At 41.9% G+C, this 24939-nt stretch overlaps 1 protein-coding gene across 3 annotated transcripts in view; it reads right to left on the bottom strand.

Moving 5' to 3' along the window:
* PLEKHG1 (pleckstrin homology and RhoGEF domain containing G1) overlaps positions 1-24939 on the bottom strand; it is a 232287-nt gene that overhangs the window by 73631 nt on the left and 133717 nt on the right. For all 3 annotated transcript variants that reach the window (XM_081251048.1, XM_081251047.1, XM_081251049.1), the window contains one exon: positions 14872-15380. In XM_081251048.1, coding sequence (XP_081107174.1) covers positions 14872-15279 — 408 coding nt within the window. In that variant the 5' untranslated portion in view covers positions 15280-15380. The remainder of the gene's footprint in view (positions 1-14871; positions 15381-24939) is intronic.

Here is a 24939-nt window from a genome sequence, read left to right as displayed (position 1 = left end):
CCCAGGACAGCAGATTTATCTGAGGACAGAGCATGGCACTAGGGACAGGACAGAGATTCCTCCCGAAGGCACTGGCTCCAGATGCTGTGTGGTGGGAAATGCACCAGCCTCCTAGGCAGGCAGCCTGGGTCTGAGAGCCGGCCCTTCGGTGGATTACTGGCCTTGCTGAGACTCACTGCTTCAGCCATTAAGTAGAGATAATACAACTACCCACCTGATGATTATTCTGGGGGTTAAACAACAACGTTCATTTAAGGCGCCCGGCACGGGTGCTCAGCACACACTGGCTGGTAGCAGCGGCTGCCATGTGGCCTTCTGCGTCCCAGGTTCCTCCTCGGTAGAACGGGGAGGTAGCCAGGTTGGAACTTCTTTTGGTTCAAAAGCAAGTTAACTCTACCTGCACACTGACAAGTTATACTCAAAAGCTCTCCCACCACCCTTCTCTGCCTTACTCTGGGTGGTAAGAGTGCCGTAGGAAGGCTCCGCCCTTGAGCGGCTTTGTCGGGAGACAGTGTGAAGATCGTTAGGGGAGACACGTGCACTCAAAGTCCCCATGACACTCGAAAGTCTCCGAGACCCCGGCCCTCTCACCTTCTCTGTCCACCTGGATGAGAAATCCTGCCTCTCCCACCTGTAGCTCTTGTGAAACTGAGTCTCCTCTCCCTCACCGCTGCCTTGGTCTCCTTGGTCATCTCCACTGGGGACTACTGCAAGGACATCCTACCTAATCCCGCTATGGTGGGTCCCACCCCCTCCAGCTTTTCAGAATGAATCCCGGGTGATCTTTCTCGAGCTCAGATGTGATGTTCTGCCTCCTGCATAAAATCCTTCAATGACTTCCCACAGCCGTGGGGGGCGGCACAGAGGGAGGGCCCTCACCGCTTGCACCCCTGCCTAGGCTCATCTTTTACCACTTTCTTGTTCCCTCTCCACCATCACCACCCCCAGAACACAGGCACTCGCTTCTTGTAGCTTCGGGAATGTCCCCTGTTCTCTCACGGGTCACTGTCTTTGCATATTCTATTCTTACTGCCAAGACTGTCCCTCCTACTGCCCTAACCTGGCTAACACCTCCTTCAAGATTCTTCCAGGAATCTTTCTCTGATCCTTCCCACCCAGTCTGGGTCAGGTGCTCCCCTGAGCATTTACATTTATAATTCCATGACAAAGGAAGCCAGAGGAATCAACATCCAGGGTTGGTGTTCTAAAAAATTTTTTGTAGCTCCTTCTCTCCCACAAAACTGATGTCGACAATGGCCAGGAGTTCTGCTGTAGCTCTCCCAGCACTGAATGTTTGCAGAGTGGATTCCTGTGAACTTGATCCATCTGCTAAGTGGGCGAAGCAGAGCCTGGAAGGCAAGGGTTAACAGAGTCCCTGGCAGATCTCTCAAGCTCTCTAAGTGGCAAAAAAAAGTTGTATTGAATCTTAATGCAGCCCGTGTTCCTCTTTTGCTCCCTCCCCTTGGTCTCAAGGACAGCCTTTAAACAACACAGCCTCTCAAAGAAGACAAAAGTTCCTAAACTCTGCGTTCCTTTTTAACTCTCTTCCCACTCACCTAACTCCCGCCTTTGCACAAGAAAAGAAACGCTTCCCCAATCAAAAGTAGATTAACTCTCACCCTTTTTTCTCTACGTGCATTTGCATTGGGAACACCGTATACAAGGCCATAAACAGCCCCCGGGGTTGAGTGATTTATCCACTGCTTTAGGGAAAACAGGACAGAAGAGTACTCCTTTCAGCCATTCCGTGTTGACTGCTGTCTGCTGCAGTGGCGGGAGTGGCCGTCTTCTCCAGACCCATCTCCCACTTAGAGATTAACAACTTAACTTTAAGCCCCATTATAAAACTGAAAAGACACTTGTAACATTTCTTGTTGGTCCAAAGAGAAAAAAAGGCTTGTTTCAGAAGAAAAAATACATATTTTTTTGTATATGTATAGCTGATTCAGTTTGTTATACAGCAGAAACTAACACACCATTGTAAAGCAGTTACACTCCAATAAAGATGTTTAAAAAAAAAAAAGAAAATATTTTAAAGCACAGTTTAAAGGAAGGGCTCACCCTGCCTCCTCCAAGCGCGTCGGCACCCCCCCCCGCCCCCCGCTCCCCCAAGTCCTTTAAGCAGCATTCAGAGAAAACAGGAATAATTCTGCCTCAATGTGATTTTGCCATTTGAAACCAGAGACTTAGGCTGCAGCTTCTCTCTAGTTTTTATGTGACCTATTTTGGGGTGTGTGCATGTGTGTGTGTATGCGCGTGTGTGTCAACGATTCAAGCACAAGAATCATTAGGGACTCTTTTATATTAGTTTAACAAGACAAAAACATTCAGAACAAGCATTCCATTTTGCTTTGGGTTGGACAGATGCTTGTAATTTCTCATCATGCCTTTATTATTTTCATACCACCCCCTTCTTACAGAGTAAGGATGAGTCTCACTTTTTATAAAGGGTCACCTGACTTTTGTTAAGGGATGAGTTATTGTATAAGAATTTTCTCTAAGTATTAAAAGTTAATTATAATTAATGAAATTCTGACACATGCTACAACATGGATGAACCTTGGAAACATTATGCTAAGTGAAAGAAGCCAGACACAGAAGGACAACTATTGTTTGATTCTAGCAAATTCACAGACAGAAAGTAGACTGGAGATTGCCAGGGACTGGGGAAGGGGGCATGGGGAGTTATTATTTAATGGGTACAGAGTTTCTGTTTGGGATGGTAAAGAACATTCTAGAAATGGATAGTGGTGATGGTTGCACAACACTGTGTATGTGCTTATTGCCACTGAATTGTACACTTGAAAATGGTAAATTTTATGTCATGTATATTTTACAACAGTGAAAAACATTTAAAAAGTCAAAACAGAAACAGACTCACAGACATAGAGAAACAAGTTTATAGTTACCAAAAGAGAAAGCGGGAGCCGGGGGGAGGGATAAATTAGGAGGTTGGGATTAACATATACACACTATTATATATAAAATAAACAACAAGGGGCTTCCCTGGTGGCGCAGTGGTTGAGAGTCCGCCTGCTGATGCAGGGGACACGGGTTCGTGCCCCGGTCCGGGAAGATCCCACATGCCACGGAGCGGCTAGGCCCGTGAGCCATGGCCGCTGAGCCTGCGCATCCGGAGCCTGTGCTCCGCAACGGGAGAGGCCACAACAGTGAGAGGCCCGCATACCGCAAAACAAACAAGCAAACCAAAAAAAACCCAACAACAAGGTTCTACTATACAGCAGAGGGAACTATATTCAACATCTTGTAACAGCCTATAATGGAAAAGCATCTGAAAAAGAATATATCTATATCTGAATCACTTTGCTGTCCATCTAAAACTAAACACAATATTGTAAACCAACTATACTTCAATAAAAAGTCAGTTATCATAATTTAAAAATCACTTTGTATATGAAGACCAGGCATCCGGCAATATATTTTAGATGTACACTAAGCATAACAAAAAATGTTCTTGCTAGTCAGGCTCATCAGTAAGGACTCAGGTTAGGCTCTGGGGCATAATTCACAAGTGAAATTCACCAGAGTAAGAAGGTGAGTTTGCATCCACTCTAAATAGCTTTACCTTAATTCATTTTCTAAGGACTTCTTCCTCTGGTTCCTTAGTGTCATCACATTCACTTCCTCCCGCTCCCTCCCTCCCCTTGCTGTGGGCTAGGAAACCAAATAATTAAACTTATTTTTATTAATTAATTAATTTTTTGGCCACGCGGCACGGCTTGCGGGATCTTAGTTCCCCCACCAGGGCTTGAACTGGGCCCTCAGCACTGAAAGCTCCGAGTCCTCACCACTGGATGGATCACCAGGGAATTCCCTAATTAAGCTTATTTTAAACATGTAGAGTAAATAGGCTCTTAGTGAGAGCTTGGGGCCTCTCTTTGGGTAAAGACACAGGATTTACTGTTTGGCATTTGAAATATCTATTTTGGCTGCTCAAAGGGCTCACTGATTTCCTAGTTACATTCTTGAGAGCTGAGGTTGGAGGAGATGAGATCTCTAGTCATCTTTAGATTCTGGCTTCTTGAATTAGACTCATTTACAGAGGATGAAGCTGAGGTCAGCCTGGTTGGTTGTCCATGGCACACAGCTGACTGTCAGCGTGGGACTGGGGCCCAGACCAGTACTCAGCCCGTTAAATCAATCTCAGTTTAGCTCAGCTCACGTCAAAATTCTGGAAATAATTTCATTCTGCCATTGCATCCCTGGAAGCCCTGTACGATATTAGAAATAAATTCCAACTACATGTACGTATATCAGATAAACTAACAAAATCAAAACAATATATATCCTTCTTAAACTGCAAAGTTAAAATAAATTTCTGAAATAATACCTTAACGTAGATTAGCAAGAACAATATTATGATACTTTTAAATGTACCAGAAGTTACTGGCCTTTCCAAATAATACTAAGTATATTAATAATAATAATGATCATATTAATAATCATTCTCACTTGCGTGCTTACTATATGCCTAGCACGGTGCTAGCATTTTGCATGGATAGTCTTATTTTCACAACAATCCTCTTATGCCCATTTTACAGGTAAAAACACTGAAACTTAGAAAAGTTTAGTAACTTATCCAAGATCACAAAGGGAAATGGCAGAGTCAGGATTTGGATTCAGTTCTTGCAGATTCTAGCTTTTCTTCATTTTCACCATTTCATCACAAGGGATGGGGTGGGTGGGGTAATTCGTGCTGCCTCTAAATGTCTATTGTTTGCTTTATAACAAAGGGGAAAAAAAATCCCTTTAGGACAGTGGACCTCAATGTTGATTGCTTATTGGAATATGGAGAGCTTTAAGAAAAAGTGATGTCACCCTGGGAGATTCAGATTTCATTAGTCCAGGCTACACCTGAGGGGGCAGGAGTTGTAAAAGCTCCCCAGGTGATACTCAAGTGCAGCCTCTGCTTTAGAAAAATCCTGTTTTTAGATGCTCTTCCTAACCAGATTTCTTAGGTGACAGCTCTTAATTGCTCAAATAATAACCCCTTGATCCTGTCTGTGAGGGCTTATTTTCCTTGATACGAGCCTAGCTGATGACCAGTTAATTGTGTGTTCTCATACGGGATCTTTTTTTTTTTAACATGTTTTATCATTTTATTAGGAATAATTCCAAATGGGTTATGAAGGAAACTTATTCATTGAGTCTGATGAGTTTTCCAAAACTCTTAATGAAGACATGTTCACCAACAAACAATAAAACATCAGCAGAACTATCATATACTGGGCCAAGAGTCAGGCTGATACCAAAAGCAACATGCAACATAAAAAAGATACAATATAAAGGAAGACAATCTGCTGAGTATTAAAAATCATCTCAATATGAACTCTTTGCAACTAGCACAGAACTAATTAGCTATCAAATCCAAACCACACCAAGGTAAGCTTGGCTGATGGAAGCCAGGAGTTAATTATGGGAGGGAAATATAAGTTCCTCAGTGCAAAAGATCTGAATAGTGTTTTGGAGCATTTCCCTGGCTGGTACAAGCAGCTCATACGGGATCTTTATGTTGCTTTACTTTGTCCTATCTTTGAAGTAGGAATTTTATTCTAGTGGATTTTCTTGCCAAAAGTAATACCTAGAACATTCTAGATAATTTTGAATATGAAGTAAATTTATACAATTTATCAGTAACCTTCTTTACCTTCTTCCTTTCAAATAGGACCTGGAACTTTACAGCCAGCACCTACTTCAGAACAGGAGTTGGCAAGGGGTCCTAGAGTATCAATTTATCTGTTAATTATTACAAATGGGCTAGCCCAGACTCTCTGGTCTTGCAGGAGACAATTTCTCATCCTCAAAAAGCTACCTATATATATGCTAGGGGAAAAAAGGTAATGCCACAGTTCAGACATGTCCCAAGAAGTTGCTCAGGAAGTGACCCTAATTGTTCCCACTTCCCCTCTATACCAGTGCTCTGGTTTTGTCTAAGCTATGTGGTGGGTGGATGGAGAAGTGACAAGCTCTGTCCTTCACACGTATCCGTGTCAATTTCATCCTTGTCAATGGGTGAGACGTAGAAAACTGGGCAGTAAATGTAATGTGTTTCCAGAAAATTTCATTAACAAGTATGTATGAGAACCCTCCTTAATTGGTACGTAACGGAAACTCAATGAATGCTTCTTGTATTTTTCTAGTTGTTTCTAAATGAAATGGATACAGTCCCGGCCCTGCCAATACTTAGCTGCAGGGTCTGGACTTGAACAGCTTTTAGCTGTTGAGAGTTTCCGCTGTGCCAGGTCCGTGCAAAGCATTTTACAGGCATTACCTCTGTTCATCCTCACAATATCCTATGAGGTATGCAATACCTTTCATTTATAAGAAGAAGAAACTGAAGATTACAGAAGTTAAATAATTGTTCAAGATCAAAGGTCGTAAGTGACAGAACTAAGATTTGCATCCAGTTGGAGAAACCACCTGGTTCTCTGGATCTCCATTTCCTCACCTATAAAGATGATTGGGTAGAACTTGATAATTCATGCAGCAAATATCTACTGATGGCCTAGTAAGTGTCAGAGGCAGTGCTGATTGCCAGGAATAGAAAACTTACCAACACACCTTACCCTTTCAGAATCTATGGTCAGCTAGGCTTCCCTGAGTTATTTTTCCCGTTCTAAAACTTTGTGTGATTCTACTGAATCAAAAATTCTGTGCTATTTGAAGCAATCTAAGCATCCACCAACAGATGACTGGAGAAACAAAATGTGATATATACATACAACGGAATATTATTCAACCTTAAGAAGGAAGAAAATTCTGACATGTGCTATGACATGGATGAACCTTGAAGACATTATGCTGAGTGAAATAAACAGCCACAAAAGAACAAGTACTGTACGATTCCACTTATGTGAGGTATCAAAAGTAGTCAGATTCATAGAAGCAGAGAGTAGAAGGGTGTTTATCAGGAGCTGGAAGGAGGGAGGGGAGAATGGGGAGTTACTGGTTAACAGGTACAGAGTTTCAGTTTTGCAAGATGAAAAGAATTCTAGGGACTGGTTGCACAACACTGTGAATGTACTTAATGCCTCTAAACTGGACATTTAAAAATGGTTAAGACAGTAAATTTTATGTTATGTGTATTCTACCACAATTTTTTTTTTCTTTTTTTGCGGTACGTGGGCCTCTCACTGTCGTGGCCTCTCCCTTTGCGGAGCACAGGCTCCGGACGTGCAGGCTCAGCGGCCATGGCTCATGGGCCCAGCTGCTCCGCGGCATGTGGGATCCTCCCGGACCGGGGCACGAACCCGTGTCCCCCGCATCGGCAGGCGGACTCTCAACCACTGCTCCACCAGGGAAGCCTCTTCATGTATTTTTATTTTTACTTTTAGTGATTGTGGTATACATGGTGTAGGTTTTACAATGAGAATGTTTCAGATATATATAATGCATGGTGTACACTGGCAACTGCTCACAAAAATGTTTCCTACTTTTTCTGGGCACACAGCTAGACTATTTCTCCAAACTTAGAGTTTGATGTGGAATGAGAGACGGGGTGAGCCATTTCTATGCTTGTCCCAGAACCCCCCACCCCTTCCCCAATACATGTCTCCATGTCCTCTTGCCCTTCTAGCTGAGATGGCACAGACCCCAGCACAACCTTTGGAGCCACGTGATGAACAGGACAGAGCCTCATCAACTTGGTTCCTGAATGACTGCATGGAGAAGCACAACTCCCATTAACCTGAACACACACATACATGACTGTAAAAGGAGAAACTTCTGTTGTATTAAGTCACTAAATTTGGGGCCTATTTGTTACTGTGGCTTAGCCTACTATTATACATTATGCCTTCCAAATTTTTGGAACAGTGGTTCTCAACCAAGGGAAGTTTGTCCCTCAGGGGCTATTTGGCAATGTCTAGAGGCAATTTTGGTTGTCATGAGTGGGGATGGTGGTGGTTCTATTGGCATCTAGTGGGTAGAGGCCAGGTTTGCTGCTAAACATCCTCCAATGCACATGACTATCCCCTACAGCCAAGAACTATCCAGCCCCAAATGTCTATTGTCCTGCTGTTGCAACACCCTGCCCTAGAGAGCTTAAGAAGAAGATGAAAATCTCTGAGCCCTCTGCTAGACAATAAGAGGAGATTTACAATAACAGCGTAGTAGTAAAAGAGGGGCTTTAGAGTGAAACTTGGGTTCCAGTTCCAGTTCTACCACTAACCACTTACAGACCTTGGATAAGTTCCTTTACTCTTTGTACATGCAATATTCTTGTGCTAAAAATAAGAAAATTATCATAGTACCCACAAGATGGGGCTGTGGATGAGGCTTTAAGTGCTTAATGCAGTGCCTGAAATACGGTAGGTACTCAAATATTAGTTGCTGTTAATGTTGTTTTTTGGTGTTTTTGTTATTAAGGCACATATCTAGAGAATTTAGAAGTGGTAGCTATGAAGTATGTTTACAGCTGTTCGGATTCATTGAGGTGGCGGGTGTGGTCACAAAGCTTAAGGTTTCACGTCGGTGATACTCACTGTCTACCGTGCTCCCAGAAGAATCTGACCCATATCGTTATTTTGACGAATTTTCCTAAGTTTTGCCTCAAGATCTAGCCAGAACGATTTGGAGGAAATAAACTGACATCGTTCATTAAGTATACACGAACTTGTGTGAACAGCCCACAGCTACTTTTGCACAGCAACCCTGCAAACTTCAACTCACTTTGCTTTTACTAAATGCTGCCCACCTTGGCCTATTTTCGATGTTCATTAGCAATTAATCATAAGGTATGATCAGAACATTCTAAATGGACAAAAGACTTAAAAGGCCAGGTCCCTACCCTCCCTCCCATATTAGGCTGCAGCCAGTAGAAGAGATAACACTCAAAATCACTATGTTCTCACCTTCTAAGTTTCTGTTGTTGTTAAGGTGACAGGGGATGAGAGTAGGGTGGGGTGGGGTAGGGAAGGAGGGGGAAGAAACAACAACAAAGAGGCATGGAAACAAACAGTCAAAGAGAAGCTTGGGGGGCTCATGTACAGTGGTTAGATGTGCTATTTGAGGAATAACTTCTACATAAGCATGAAACTACTTAACAGGTTTGCTTCCAAATTACCATAGATCTTAAATGGTTTTAGAAAAGATCTCATTCACCCGCCATGATAAAAGTCCTTGGAAGGAAAAATAGACCCATTCAAACAAAAGTGCTCAAATGCCATGTAAAAGAAAAAGTACGTTACCTTATGCCAAGTACTACAGTGTAAATTCTTTGTTAAACCCACCCACATAATAAGTCTTCATTAAAAACAATCCCTGACAAGTCCTACACTCTAGCGTTGGACACATACTTCCCTCAATATTCAAAAAATCTTAGTCTAAATGAAACTCATAAAAAGTGCCAGTTTAATAAATGTTATTTAAACTGGAGAGAAAGTAGTGAGTGAGGACATCTGCAAACAGAAAGCCAATAAAATCTATGACAGTTCACCACATCCCAACAGCCTTTTCCCTTGATTCAAAACCTTTCTCCTCTTGTCAAGTATCCTAAGCAGTTATGGCTGGTCCAGGGAATGCCCATGTAAAGCCATCCTTTCACGGCCAAGGGAAAAGAGTAGCAGAGACATAAACTGACCTTTCCACACCAAAACATCTTATCTCTCCAACAGAATCCACAGGAAGCCAGGCTTCAAGAGAAACCACCTCCAAGCTTGACAGTGTTGCCCTTGAGGGGTGGCATAGGACAAAAGCCCACTCAGATTCCATTTTATCCAAGTCTTATTCACCTCACCAGCCTAAGACCTAAGTCTCCAGGCAGAGTAAAGGGTGGACTCACTGCACAAATGCCCTGGGCCTGATCACAGGGTTCCTTCATTCACTCTGCACAGCTCTGGGAGAGGCTCGCTTCCAAGCGTGAGAGTTCTCCTTCCACTAACGGATACCTCCGGTGCTAAGGGCAGCCTCCTTAAGCTATGGCAACAGGCAGAATAGCTTTCAATGTGCTTCATGTCACTAAGTGTGTGAAAAGCATCCTTCTCTCGTCCACCTGCCCTGCCACTGTCTGTACTATCACACGATAAACAAAGAGTCCCTGTCGACCAATAAATACAAGAGCTGGGGTTTGGAGATCAACAGTATAATCCTTGTGTAGCAACAGCTTTTGAACAATGCTGAATGCTTTCAACAAGGATTGCTTAAGGCTTTGGCTCTTTAAATGTTACACAGTAAAGCTATAATAATCACTTCTTAACTTTTTAACACACTGCAAGGATAAAGGTGCTTGGAAAAGGATTTTAGCTTTCTGGAATATGATAGAAAAAAAAATAAACTCACATGTTACTTTTAATATTTTACCCACTTTTTCCTCACTAAATACACATCCTCAGCATCCCAAAAGATGATTTAATTTAGTATTTCTTATACTTCAAAGATGCCACTTTGTAGTAGAGATGTAACTTCTAATTAGACAGTATTACATGATGCTATGAATTATTTTAAAACTTTCCTAAAAAGGTTAAAACAGGCCATGAACTCTATCTGGGGCCAAGTTTATGAGACTGTCAAAGTCTCTTTTATAGATCATTTAGAAAGATTAAAGAAACCCCCTCTACGCATGAGAGTCTCTGCTCAGTCAATCTAATGTCCCATTAAACATGAAAGAAACCCTTATTTCCTACTTTCCAGCTATGAATTTCTCCCTCTCCACAAATTTTATCATTGGTGATTTTACTTTTAACTTTTAAAACTTGCTTTCATACTTATTATCTCATTTTATCTGTGAATGCTATTAGGAGCCATATATAGACATGGAAATAACAGCTCTATTGTTTCTTTCAGTGTGGGTGATAGTCAAGACCTCACCTCCCTCTCTCTCTCAACTGTCAAGTGAACAAAAGCAAATCACTAGGATGTCAGGCAAAGGAGCAGAGGATGGAGTAGCCATGGGGAGGGGATGGGGGTGCAGAGAAAAGGGTCTGAGGAGGATGCAAGGGATGAAGACCAAAGCAATAAGAAGAATAACATTTCTCAGTTAAATTTGCAGAAAGCGTTAGGAATTCATTTTTGAATTCCTAAATGGCATGGGGAAGAAAAAAATACCAATATATTTGGGATTGTTATTATTATTATTATTATTATTTTTGTGTGTGTGGTACGCGGGCCTCTCACTGTTGTGGCCTCTCCTGTTGCGGAGCACAGGCTCCGGACGCGCAGGCTCAGCAGCCATGGCTCACAGGCCCAGCCGCTCCGCGGCATGTGGGATCTTCCCGGACCGGGGCATGAACCCGTGCCCCCTGCATCAGCAGGCTGACTCTCAACCACTGCGCCACCAGGGAAGCCCTTGGGATTATTCTAATACAATGTCTCTACATAGGGAAAGAAAGACATACCTCCTCCTTTGCCTTGTAACCAACATCTGGGAATCATACTGCCCAGATAAGGTCAGCAGGATCTCTTCTCAGAAATAAGCTACTCTGATGCTGTTTGGTACCATGTTGAACTATCAAACCACACGGTACTAACATCTTCTAAATCAGTGTATGTATCAATGACCTTTCACAAAAATGTTTCTTTTTATAAATTCTAAGAACTAAACCTAAACCTGAGTGGTGAGGATTATGTAGGGATAGGATATACTACAGATAAAAATGTACCGCTTACAGGAAAATTAATTAAACCGAGACTGATTATTGAAGGATATTAGTTAGTGGGAAGTCAATAAAGCAGAGAGTGCGGACAGTCCGAAACTATGCTACTGCGTAAGTGAAAAATGACTTCCCCGTTATCTCTATAAATGATGAGATGTTTTGTTCCAGAAATAATTCTTGCTTAGAAAGTCAACGAACAAACTCTGTCTCTTTGTGTGGTGAGAGCTTATGACGGTAGGTTGTTACTAAGTAGCCCTTTTCCCAACCGAAAATTCTGCATTTGAAAAACTGAGGATGTTAGAGAACTCAGCTAAAGAATTATAAAAACAGGTTAGAAATGGATCAAGAAAAATGGATTTTTAAAGGAGTTGACGCTTTGTATTTTAAAAGAATACCCCTTATAACAGTCTTTATTGGGTAAGGTTGCTGCAAGCTGGAAAATAATTGGTTACTCTCCATAAAGGAAAGAACTAGATTAAACAAAATTTCACAATTTTGTGAAAATTGTGATCTTGAGAAACAGAAGTGGTCACATACAAAAGTGTGTCAAGAAGAGGCTGCAGTGACCAATCCTGATCTGAAGAGACTCTGCACTTTTCTAGGTCGGGAGGGGATGTGACTCGAAGCATCCCGGTGACTTTGGAGCAAAGCAGCGTCTACTTCTTCCTACCCGGTGTCTCCTTCTATATTTGGGACATTTCTCCCAGCCACCCTCCCTCCAACAACCTTCTTCATCTCTCCTCTCCCTCTTACGTGTCACCTCAGATTTTCCGTGGGTTCCTCAGAAATAATCCAATTGCCTTCAAAATAATAATGTTGGAATCACCCATTTTAAATTAGTTTTTCTTAATTAAATTTCTGCTGTAGTGAATTACTAATCTGTTTATTTTTGTGAAAGACTTCAGGTAAGACAGCTATAACTGGGCCAGTCGAGAGTGGTTTGTTCACTCTCAACCAGCAAATTCAGAAGAGGCCCGTGATGATGATAGTTTCCACTTATTAATCGCTTACCACGTTGCAGGCGCTGTCGTGTGAGCTTTTCATGTATTATCAAATTGAATTCTCATAATAACAACCCTATAAGGCAGGTATTATTAGTCTCATTTTACAGTTGATGAAATGCAGGCACAAATTCATAGTCTAATACAGGGCTTGGCGAACCATGGCCCTTGGGTCCAGCCCAGCCCTAAAGTTTTCCTGGAACTTACACGCCCCTTCATTGACATAGTGTCTGGGGCTGCTGCTGGGCTACAGTGGCAGGACTGAGCAGTTAGGACTGACAGTTTAGGGCCCAGAAAGCCTAAAATATTTACTATCTGGCCCTTTATAGAAAAAGTCCATTAACCCCTAGTGTAAAACATGGCTAATGCACTGATAAAGGAAAAAAGGCAAGAACATTTGGAGAGCTTGGAATAAAACTTCTGCCGAGGGCTTCCCTGGTGGCACAGTGGTTGAGAGTCCACCTGCCGATGCAGGGGACACGGGTTCGTGCCCTGGTCCGGGAAGATCCCACAGGCTGCGGAGCGGCTGGGCCCGTGAGCCATGGCTGCTGAGCCTGCACGTCCGGAGCCTGGGCTCTGCAAGGGGAGAGGCCACAGCAGTGAGAGGCCTGTGTACCACAAAAAAAAAAAAAAAAAAAAAAAAAAAAAAAAATCTTCTGCTGAAACTTTCTTAGAAAAAAAATTGTCTTGATCTGTTTTCCTTCATACACATCTTACCTTATTTCTTCTCAGCTAAGGTTTGTCAATCAGCCTCAGAAAAAAAAAAGTGTTCACAGAATCCCAGCTTAGTCACTAAAGGCTTCTCTGTCAGTACGGTGAGCTTTCATGAAGTGGTGAAGTTTCCAAGAAAGAAAGAAAAAAGGACAGACCAAAGAAAGCTTTGACAACCATAAATTTCCTGAGAGGTTCCCAAATTTTTGGCAGTTTCACAGGTATTTCTTCTCACGTACAAATGACATCATTGATGAATTAAAGAAACAATTGGCCTGGTTTATTCTACATTTGGTATCACATATTGTTTTGGTTGAACATCAGTTGATTTTTCTATTTTTACTGGGAAGTTATGTCATAACTATTTTTAGTAGACAGTGTCTGGTTCGATCATTTGTGGGACTCAATGCACAACTGTGCCTTAGAATTTGTTTTTCCCCTAAAGCTGTAAGAATGTATGTATTTGGTGGAGAATGTCCTCATCAGCAAATATTCCACCACTTTATTCTGAAACACATTTTAGATTAAAAGTCTAAAAACAGGAAGTAGGCCCTAACGTATGAAAGAATCTGGGCTAGTATACTAGGCAGCAAAGGGAAAGTAGCTTTCTAATAATATCAATTTGCCTTTGAACTATTAATACTAATATTTTAAATCATTAATTGAGAATGAATTAATATCTGAGTGGCTCTGGTAATTCTTACTTTATCCTTGAAAACCTAACTCTAAATCAAAGTCAAATTAATAATTGAATAAATCAACTATACTCCCACATAAAATAAAAATTTTAAAAAAAGGAAAGAATACAGAGAAAACAACAACAACCAATTAATAATTGAATTTCCAGAGTCTGCGATCTGGTACCTGAGCTGAATTCAATTTGCAGGGAGTCAAAGAATTTATGCAAACTTGCTTACCATAAAAGAAAAGTAAACGCCTAAGACCAAACCCAGCGTTTTTCTCTATCTTTCACCACCTTCCCTCAAATACCAACCAATACAGAAACCAGCATCAAACGGTAATTCCCAGGCTTGTTTGCACAGAAGAATCACCTGGGGATCTTCCATAATTTCCTCCTACCCGCAGACCACACCCCAGGCCCAGGAAATCCGTCTCTGGAGGTGAGGCACAGGCATCTATAGTTTTGGAAGCTCCAGACACCAGGAGACAATTGTGATTAAGGCGAAGGTAGCCTGATGGGCTGAGTCAGTACACACCTGACACCTGCAAGTCAGGAAGCCTCCATCCTCTGTCTGCTCCACTCTCTGCCCGAGTCTCTCAGACCTTTGGGGCAGGATTCACGAACACAACACACCGGTGTATGCACTGGTATCATCATTCTTACCCCTAGCATGTAATCAATTCCTGAATGCAAATATTAAGAGGATCGTAACACAGAGAGGATGGCCCTAGGGTTTCTCTTAAGTTATGATCTGTTTAAACGTTCACACCACTCCTGCATCTTAGAAGACACGTGGCTCTGCTCTTTATTTTGCGAACAGGTTGGTCCTGCAGGACAAACTTTAAAAGCCGACAATTTGCCTTACCTCTACGATGCTTTTTAAATCTTGCACGTAAGTCCTTTCGGTCTCCAGAATCTCCTGCACAACTCTGTCCACATAGAGCAGCTTGGGGCTGGTGGCTGATTCTGCCCCCGTTTTGGTCGTCCCGTTGGTTTCCACTCTGTGCTGGGCCCGGGGCTGCCTCTCACTGCCCTGGTCCGTGTGCTGTTGCCCGGCTGCGCCGTCCCTCGGCAGCTCGCTGCTGGAAAACGGCCTGGCTGGCATCAGCTCCAGCTTTATGGCCCCTGCTTCCTTATCCTGGGGAAACAAGCCCAAGTGGCTGTTTGAAACTAAGGTCATTCTGCTGCCAAAGGAACCATGGCTGTCCCGGGAGGAGGCCGAGGACGACGTGGAGCCAAAGCTGACCGGGCGGTCGCTGTCGGAAAGCTCCATGGCTTTCCGTGCTTGGGAGCAGCAGGAGGGCCTGGCTGTGGTTTTGGGATCTGGAGCTTGTGTTAGAGCTGATGGCACTTCAAGACGCAACTGGTGCACATCTATACACATGAAAAAAAATAAATGAGAAAAAGGACAAGATAAGCAAGGTAGGCAAGTATTTTAAAATTTTATCAACCAGAAAGTTTAAAGGCGGTTAAAACCTAGCTCAATCTACGCGGTCAAAAGCAAAAAGGTAGCAAGTTAGGTATAGACGGAAATGTACAGATACCCACGGGACGCTGAGTTGCCGAGTTGGAGTTTCTAAAGCGTCACATGGAAATGCATCAGAATCAGAGTCTCCGGCACTACCTCGGACCTACTGAACGTCAGTCTGCGTTTTACCAAGACGCCAATGCCACGTGCACACACTTTAAAGTTCGAGAAGCACTGCATCCACGGCCTCAAAGTGTGAGCACCTGGGATGACTAATAAAGCAGATTAGTCCAGATTTACTAAATCAAGGCTCAGGGCTCAGGGCACAAGGAATCTAGAGCTTTAACAAGCACCATAGGTGATGCTTATGTATTTAAAACACATCCTACGTGATTCTTATGGTATTTTGAGAAGCACTGTTTTAGATTTTAAGTATTCCACTATAATTCCACAAAATTTTAAGCTACCAACCTGGAAGCACTACTACTTAACGACGCTGACAATTTTACACTTTACTTGTACACAGCATTAAAGAAAGTGTCACATGGACAATAATTTTCTAATGCTGGGTAAGAAAACCCAAAATATTGAGACTCACATCCCTGTTAAAACTTAACCATCCCATCAGAACATTTCTCTAAATCTGTTCTTGAAAGCTGGCATTCCATTTGCAGTATACATGGAGTTATGCTGTTACGGAGTATATTTGATGAACTACACGTTCTGCACGCAGAGTTCAATACCATGACAGTGTGACCATGCGATTAAATAACAGCACTTAAATCTTGGGTCCAAAAAAGACCTTTCATGGACTTTAAACTTGCAGAAGCTATTTTGGTGAAACACACAAAGTTCCAGTCTTCTTCATTTGAAAGGCAGGATCCACACTGTATCCCCCTAGCAATGCTATCCCAGGTTTACAGAAACAAAATGCCTCGCAATAAAGAGAGTGATTAGTGAGGAAATTTGTTTCATTTCAAAATCCACCAAAATCCATGTTTATAGGTCTTGTTAGAAAAATAAGAGAGTGAAACTTAGGTATGGAAGGTTCTAATAAGACAAATACAATAATAAGAATATAGACTAATGATCGTCTTTTCAAAAGGAACATGAATTTGGTTTGACTCGATAATAAAGCTCATCAAACAGCTGGTACCAATATTTCTAAAATAAAAAAGAACCCATCAAGTCTATATCCTTCAACATCCAGACTTTTTCTAGATAGTTTATATTCATGGTAAATATTTGTGCAAGATTATACTGCAATTATTAAAATTATGAATATCAGATAAAGGAACTAATGGGTCAACAAGAAGGAATGGTAAGAAACGTGCAGAAAATCAGTAAATTACCAGCATAACCACTACCACCTGGTATATTTGCCCCCAATTTTTAAAGCTTTTGCAATATTCTTTCTGCTTGCTCTGTAACAGCTTTATGGCCTATAAAACATGGATTGGTTATAGTAGTTAAAATGCACTTGTGCTGAAAATCCAGATCCAACTTGAGTGTTGGAAGAATCCAAGAAGCAGCCAGGCATTTAGGTATGTTTGCAGCAAAGGATGCTTACCCATGTTTGGGATTGGTGTTAAGAAAGTCCTGGGCAGTTCAAATTAGGAGCAAACACACAATGGCATCCATCACAACCATAACCATGAAGTTGATGTCACTTTCAGGAATGGGCACTAACTTATATAAGTATATAAGGGTTCTTTAAGGTCCCAATGGGTGAATGAGGCTATGAATTAGGACCAAACATAAGTTGGATGTACTACTCTATATGAAAGAGCATCTGGAAAGGTCTAGATCATCTATTCCCCATAGACTTGGATACACTGGTCTCCAGGACAACTTCTGATTTTCCGACCAGATGAGAATCAACCTTCTCTCCAGTAGAGAAAACCATATTTGACAGTAACATCACTGTGGGCAAATATTCATTATCAGGATGGTGAAAAATGAACACAACAGAGAGACTCATTTCTTTACTTAGTTTCACTCCAAGTTAGCCAGCCAATATTGGGACCGAGGGATTAAAGAGGAACAAAAAATTGCCAGGTGTTTTAGAGGAGTCCATGTTGGGCTGCTAGGGCTGATAGTGCCTTTTATACTTTCAAAGGCTGGAGAGAGTGGGATATGATACTCGGGTCAACAGGCATCCCTTCATGGATGAATCTTATATACCAGCATCAGCTGGACCCGGTTCCAAGGAAGGCTCCATATGTTCCAATACCAGGTCTTGTGCTCTAGGCCACGGGACCAGCCAATTCAGAGTGCCAACTGAATAGAATAAAATTGAATATTTGAGATATTTGGTATCTCTAGTATTTAGCCAATTTGGGGCTTTCTGCCCCAAATGAAATACTTTCCAAAACTGCCAATGACAGAAGTGAAACATTTAAAGCTAGGTCATATAATGGCATATAATAGGGGACTGCATTTGTTAATGGATAACATTTTTTATGTTGATTATATAGATAATTATAGTTTTCTCACATAAGGAAATGTACCTCATAAAAACTGTCTAGTCTTGTTCTCACCTCCTTCAAAATAATTTAAGATTTCCACTCTGTCTGGCCTATTCTTCCTAATACAATTCATCAATTATTAATATTTATCTCTAGAGCTGCACTGTTCAACACAGTAGCCATATGTGACTACTGAGCACTTGAAATGCAACTCATTCAAACTGAGATGTGCTCTAGTGTAAAATATACACCAGCTTTCAAAGATGTAGCATGAAACAAATAAGTGTAAAATACTTCACTAATAATTTTTATATTAATTATATGTTGAAATCATACTTTGGAATAGTGGGTTAAATAAAAGATCTTCTTAAAATTATTTTTACTGGTTTCATCTTACTTTTTAAAATGTGGCTACTAGAAAATTAAAAAATATATACGTGTCTTGCATTGTATTTCAGTTGGACAATGCTGATCTAGAAATCTTCTAGATAATTATATTATACTGTAAGATTTAAACTTAATTCCTTATCAATCTTTATTCCAATAATAGTGAATGAAGAGGTGAATACAATTTGAAGTTTATCTTTTTTTACTCCATTCATTAATATACAATATCGTTATGAGTTAGCGAAGACAGAATTGGGAGAGAAGGGCTGTGTACTGGATATTGGGGTAGCTGGCTTCCCATGATAAACTGAAACACGAGAAAGAAAATTGTAGAGCAAGAAAGCTTTATCCGGGACTCCCCTGGTGGCGCAGTGGTTGAGAATCCGCCTGCCAACGCAGGGGACACAGGTTCGAGCCCTGGTCCGGGAAGATCCCACATGCTGCAGAGCAACTAAGCCCGTGCACCATAACTACTGAGCCTGCACTCTAGAGCCTGCGAGCCACAACTACTGAGCCCTCGTGCCACAGCTGTGCTAGAGCCTCCATGCCTAGCACCTGTGCTCCACAACAAGAGAAGCCACTGCAATGAGAAGCCCGTGCACCGCAATGAAGAGTAGCCCCCGCTGGCCACAACTGGAGAAGGCCCATGCACAGCAATGAAGACCCAACACAGCCAAAAATAAATAAATAAATGAATTTAAAAAAAAAAAAAGAAAGAAAGCTTTATCCTCGCCTTGAGTGAAAGATGTTGGTGATTGTGTTAACATTTGGGTAACTTGCTGCTTTGCTTTGCTCTCCTTCTCAAAACCTCTCTTTTTCTTACCAGACCTCAAACACAGGACTAATAATATAGCAACTTCTGAGAACTTGCCAGTCATTGCTAATGGCCCATGTTAGGGGATCTTTTGACCATGAATACCCCAAAGTAAGCTGATTTTCCCGCCTTGAGGGTCTTGGTCCTTCTGACCCTTGGTAAACCTGGAGGTGGTGATGGCAGAAGCACGTGTATAGGGGCCTTGATTCTTACAAATAGGAGTACTGTAGCTTAAAAGCCATCAAAATAAAGACATTCCTTCTTGTCCCATTCTCAATAAAAAGAACAATATGGCTGTACGGCTCCCATGTAGATAACTTTCACACATCTTACTTCATGACAAGCCTCTCTAATTTTTTTCTAGGCAAAAGAGCTTGAATTCCTTGGCTTTTCTTTGTTTGCTCTTCAAACGTCCACTATTTTAATTGCCCTCCTTTGGAATGTCCCTGTCAGAATCAAAAGTAGCACTTCTTGGCTCTAACTTGCCTCTGAGGCTGATTCAGGGGTGAAGCAGAACTTTCATTGGCAGGAAATGTCCATGCTTCTCTGACCATGTTTACAAGTCGAAGGGGAGACTGATGGGGTCACAGCCGACCACACCCTGTCACAACCCCGAAGGAGAGCTTTACAACGCAAGGCAAAACTATATGCACAGGACTTCCCTGGTGGCGCAGTGGTTAAGAATCCGCCTGCCAACGCAGGGGACACGGGTTCGAGCCCTGGTCTGGGAAGATGACACGTGCTGCAGAGCAACTAAGTCCATGCGTCACAACTACTGAGCCTGCGCTCTAGAGCCCAAGAACCACAACTACTGAGCACACGTGCCACAACTACTGGAGCCCGTGCTCCGCAGCACGAGAAGCCCGTGCACCACAATGAAGAGTAGCCCCCACTCGCTGCAACTAGAGAAAGCCCGCACACAGCAATGAAGACCCAATGCAGCCAAAAATAGATGAATGAATGAATGAATGAATGAATTAAAAAAAAAACTATATGCACAGTTGGGAGGAGGAGTGATCAGGATTTCCAAATTCTGCTCATTGCTATTCTAGACTTCAAATACCTAATTGGAGTTCCTTGGCAGGACAGTCATGGACATCAAGAGAATGCATAGTGCTCAGGACCAGTGAATAACTAAAATTATGTCGTTCTTTATTACACTCTCTGTGAAGAGGAGGAAATAGAGGGCCTAAAGTATAAGCAAGAAGTTATTCTATCAGCCAGCAAAGTTCATTTAATATAGAGCCAGTCTTTGGTAGAGTCTCAAAGCTGTAAACTGACTTGATGATTCAAAAAACAAACTTTTTTTTTTTTTTTTTGCAGTACGCGGGCCTCTCACTGTTGTGGCCTCTCCCGTTGCGGAGCACAGGCTCCGGATGCGCAGGCCCAGCAGCCATGGCTCACGGGCCCAGCCGCTCCATGGCATGTGGGATCTTCCCGGACCGGGGCACAAACCCGTGTCCCCTGCATCGGCAGGCGGACTCTCAACCACTGCACCACAAGGGAAGCCCCAAAAACAAACTTTTGAGTCAAAGTTATAAAGATATTCATTTATATATTTCAAAGACAACACCAACTATTTGAGGAGTTCTCCTCTACACATCTCTGGGTTAATAGTGAAGGGCTCAGTAGATAAAAGCTACCAGATATCAACCTCTTGGTTTTCTAAAATACCAACATGATTCTTGTATGAATGGTAAGTCCAAGGCTACAATTACACGTTTTTGCTCAGAGTGTTCAATCCAAGGAACATGATTTTCATTTTTATTTGTAGCTGTTTGGTAATGAAGAAGTAAAAAATCTTCTTACCGTGTTAATTTCTTAGTTTTGACCAGTGTACTCTGGTAATGCAAGATGTTAACACTGGGGGAAGCTGGATGAAGGGTGTACGGAAACACTTAACTATCTTGGCAAATTTTCTGTAAACTAAAAAATTTTCCAAAATAAATAATTTTAAAAAGTCTTGTTACCATTGAAGAATCAGTAAAGCAAAAATTTGGACAAGAAGATCAAGGATAGGAAAAGCTGCTTTGCAAAAATGCTTTTGTTCAAATGAGAGCTGAGGGGTTGAAAGAGAATCAAAGATTTCTTTGGGCTGTAAAGTCTGATACTAAATATTCAGATTATTTCCTAACTGGTTCCTAACCAGTCAGTGAAAACTAAGAGGTACAATGGCTCCTGCAGTTGAGTAGGGATTGAGTTAGATAGCCCTAATTAATGCAGCTAATGGTTTCTAAATTGCCTTAGCTAAGGTGGTGGCTCCAGAATTTCTATTGAGGTCACAGGCATGTCAGTTTGGTTAAAAGAGGACCTAAGGGAATTCCCTTAAGGCTCTTCATGTAAATACAGCTTTTTTTTTACTTTTACTATCTGCTTTTTGGAGGTGATTTGGTGTGGGAGGTGAAGGAGATTATGGGGTGGGGATAAAGCTACTCTGTGGGTTGCTATCGCTTTCAGGGGGATGGGTAGTTGTCCACCAAAACCCACTCTCCCTTCTTCTTTAGTGAGTAGAGTTTCAGCTGAGCACACTTCCCAGCCTCCTGTCATTAGATGTGGCCATGTGGTCAAGTTCTCACCTGTGGAAAAGATATATGTCCCTCTGGGGGTCCACTTTTCAAGCATCAGACACAGGTCCTCCCACTTTAGTCCCTCTATTTCCTCCTCTTCACAGAGAGTGTAATAAGGAACTACATAATTTTAGTTATTCACTGGTCCTGAGCACTATACATTCCCTTGATGTCTATGACTGTCCTGCTGAGGAACTCCAACTAGGTATTTGAAGTCTAGAATAGCAATGAGCAGAATTAGGAAATCCTGATCACTCCTCCTCCCAGCTGTGCATATAGTTTTTAATTAATTAGTTAATTAATTCATTCATTCATCTATTTTTGGCTGCATTGGGTCTTCATTGCTGTGTGTGGGCTTTCTCTAGTTGCAGCGAGTGGGGGCTACTCTTCATTGTGGTGCACGGGCTCTAGGCACGCAGGCTTCAGTAGTTGTGGCAGGCGGGCTCAGTAGTTGTGGCTCTTGGGCTCTAGAGTGCAGGCTCAGTAGTTGTGACGCATGGACTTAGTTGCTCTGCAGCATGTGTGATCTTCCCAGACCAGGGCTTGAACCCGTGTCCCCTGTATTGGCAGGCGGATTCTTAACCACTGCACCACCAGGGAAGTCCTGTGCATATAGTTTTGCCTTGCGTTGTAAAGAATGTGTCCTCAGACACATTCTTCCCCCTTCCCATGGGGACCCAGATGTGGCAGGGATCTTTGCCTGAACCATGAACATGACACCAATGCCCTACAGTATGGCAGAGCACGAAGACAGAAGGGCCTTGCAATAACTGGGTCTGGATGTGCCCTGAGCCACCCCATTAAAAAGTCTGGTTATCCTGAAGCTGATGTGCTGTGGAGAAACCATGTGGTGAGACCCCATTGATATGCAGAGAGAAGCTGAAGGGATGCTGGCTGATCTGGCCCCTGCTGTCTGAGAGTTTCCAGCTCAGGCACCAGAGGAGTGAGAGAGCAGCCTCTGAGATGACCCCAGCCCTGTCACGTCTGACCGCAGCACTGGGAGACTCTGAGCCAGACCCACCTCAAAGAGCCTCGCCTGAACTCCCGGCTCACAGAAACCTTGAGAGATTAGAAATGATTGTCGTTGTTCCAAACCACTAGGTTCTGAAGTGATTTGTAATGCAACAAGAGATAACCAGAACAGCCTCTGTTATAACAGATCCGCCTTACCGTGATATGCCAGTGCTTTAACTTTCTGTCAAAATTATCCTTAAAAAACAAAACACGTACCCCTTCCCCCTCACACAAAGCCTCACAGTTCATTCACATGTGTCATTACCTTTAGAACATTTTAGAGATGGGAATAAAGATAGAGAGGTTAGGTAACATCATGCTCAAACCTGAACAGTGAATCAGAGACTATGGTTTCTGATTTCTAGTCCATTATTTCTTATACTTGGCTATAGATTCATACAAGAGGGCAGAAAAAGAGCTCAGAGATTAGGAAATGAAGCACTAAACATAAGCTACTTGTATTAAGTGCATGATACCAATGTGCCAATAGCGTGTGTGGGGGAAGGAATGAGTATGTGCCCACCTGTGTGTGCAGAAAGAGCTCAGAGGACCAGCCAGAAATCAAGTTATGACATAACAGTTTCTCCTTCAGAGGATTTGCATTTGTGCCCTGGCTCTGTACCATGGAGGTTTGTATTGCAATCTTTGAGTCTCTGGTTTCCTCACGCATAAGAGAGGCAGCTGGACTAGATGACTTTCCCGGGCCATCCAACGGTGGGGATGCAGCTCCTACTCTGAAATCAACACCAAGTCACTGGCTGCCACATCTGCATGGCCCATTCCTAGCTGGAATCACAGGACAAGCAGTAACCACAAAATAGCGATTTTCTTCTCTATTCTACTAATGCCAGGTCTTAGATGATGAAACATATATCACTGACTTTGCCAAAGACTAAAAAACGTCTATTTTTAATTCAGATTAAATCATAATCTATGCTCCAGCTTCCTTCCTGTTCGTGTGGAAATTTCAGTCTCAAGGCAGTAACGAAACAATGATAGCTACACACACAGGCTCCATCTGCATTGAGCACGCTCAGTTCCCAAAACATCTCTGCACACTTGAGAGGGAGGATTAGGCTAAATAACATTTCTTAAAGAAAAAGGAGGAGGAAGAAGAGGAGAAATCCAAATAACTAACACTAACGCTAATAATAGCACTCTGAGAAAGTAAACCATCCATAAAGTGCACTAAACATTTTCTCAGAGAAAAAAAGAGGAGGAAGAGAATTCAGTGTCTAACAATAGAGATCTGAGTGAATAAATCCATCTAGAAAGTACAATATAAAACTATTAAATGTCATGCCCTTTCAAATCCTTAAATGTGTAGAAAATGGTCATAATATACAGCTGAGTAATATGGGTGGTTTACAAAACATAGGTACAATGTGATCCCAATTTTGAATTTAAAATACTACTTATTTATTATCCACATGAGAAAAAAGATTGAGAGGATATAGAATAAAATACTGACACTGGTTTTACCAAATAGGAGAATGGATGATTTTTCTTTTGATAACTATCTGTAAATATCACTTTTCCTCAATAAGTGTATCACTTTTAGAATCTGAAGAAGTTATTTAAAGAAATTAAAAATCACAACCTCGGTTGGTATCAAATATTTAAATATTTTAAATTAAAATAATTGATTTTATGTTCAAAATGATTAATGAAAAGGAATGCCAAATATATACATCTTCTCTAAAATATATTAGTAACGCTAAATTAAAATAATTTAAAAACAACCAAAAAATCAGATTCTAATGTGCAACAGCACTGACTACAATCCATGCCCTTTTCTCTCCAATTATTCCTGCTAACAAAAGGATTTCTTACCAACAAACACTCAACATGGAAACTGCATTTACTTAGTCAACTTTGGTTACCGCCAGACTCAGGCTAAGTTTCATCACTACAGTTGCTAAGCATAAAATTTGCAAACATTGATTTTGTTCCCCCCGCTTAGCCTGCATGAACCTCATAAAGGAAGCACATGAAAGTACTCAGCAGTCGCCGCACGAACAGTTAGGGGTTTAGTTTTCTCCCCAGCGTCACCAACATCAGCTCTCTAATTTCAACCTAACTTTAAGGGAAGATCAAATCCAAACCAAAACAAGGCAAACACCCTTGAAGGCAGACTGCAGTTCAGACGCAGGAAGAAAAATCACCTTCTGGACTAATTCCATTGTTGGAGAACTCTTTTCAGTACCTCGCGTTC

This window comes from Mesoplodon bidens (genome assembly GCF_964165515.1).
Source record: "Mesoplodon bidens genome assembly, chromosome: 12".
In the NCBI taxonomy this organism is placed as follows: domain Eukaryota; kingdom Metazoa; phylum Chordata; class Mammalia; order Artiodactyla; family Ziphiidae; genus Mesoplodon; species Mesoplodon bidens.
The sequence above is the reverse complement of the archived record's forward strand: the minus strand, read 5'-3'. Positions and strand labels throughout refer to the sequence as shown.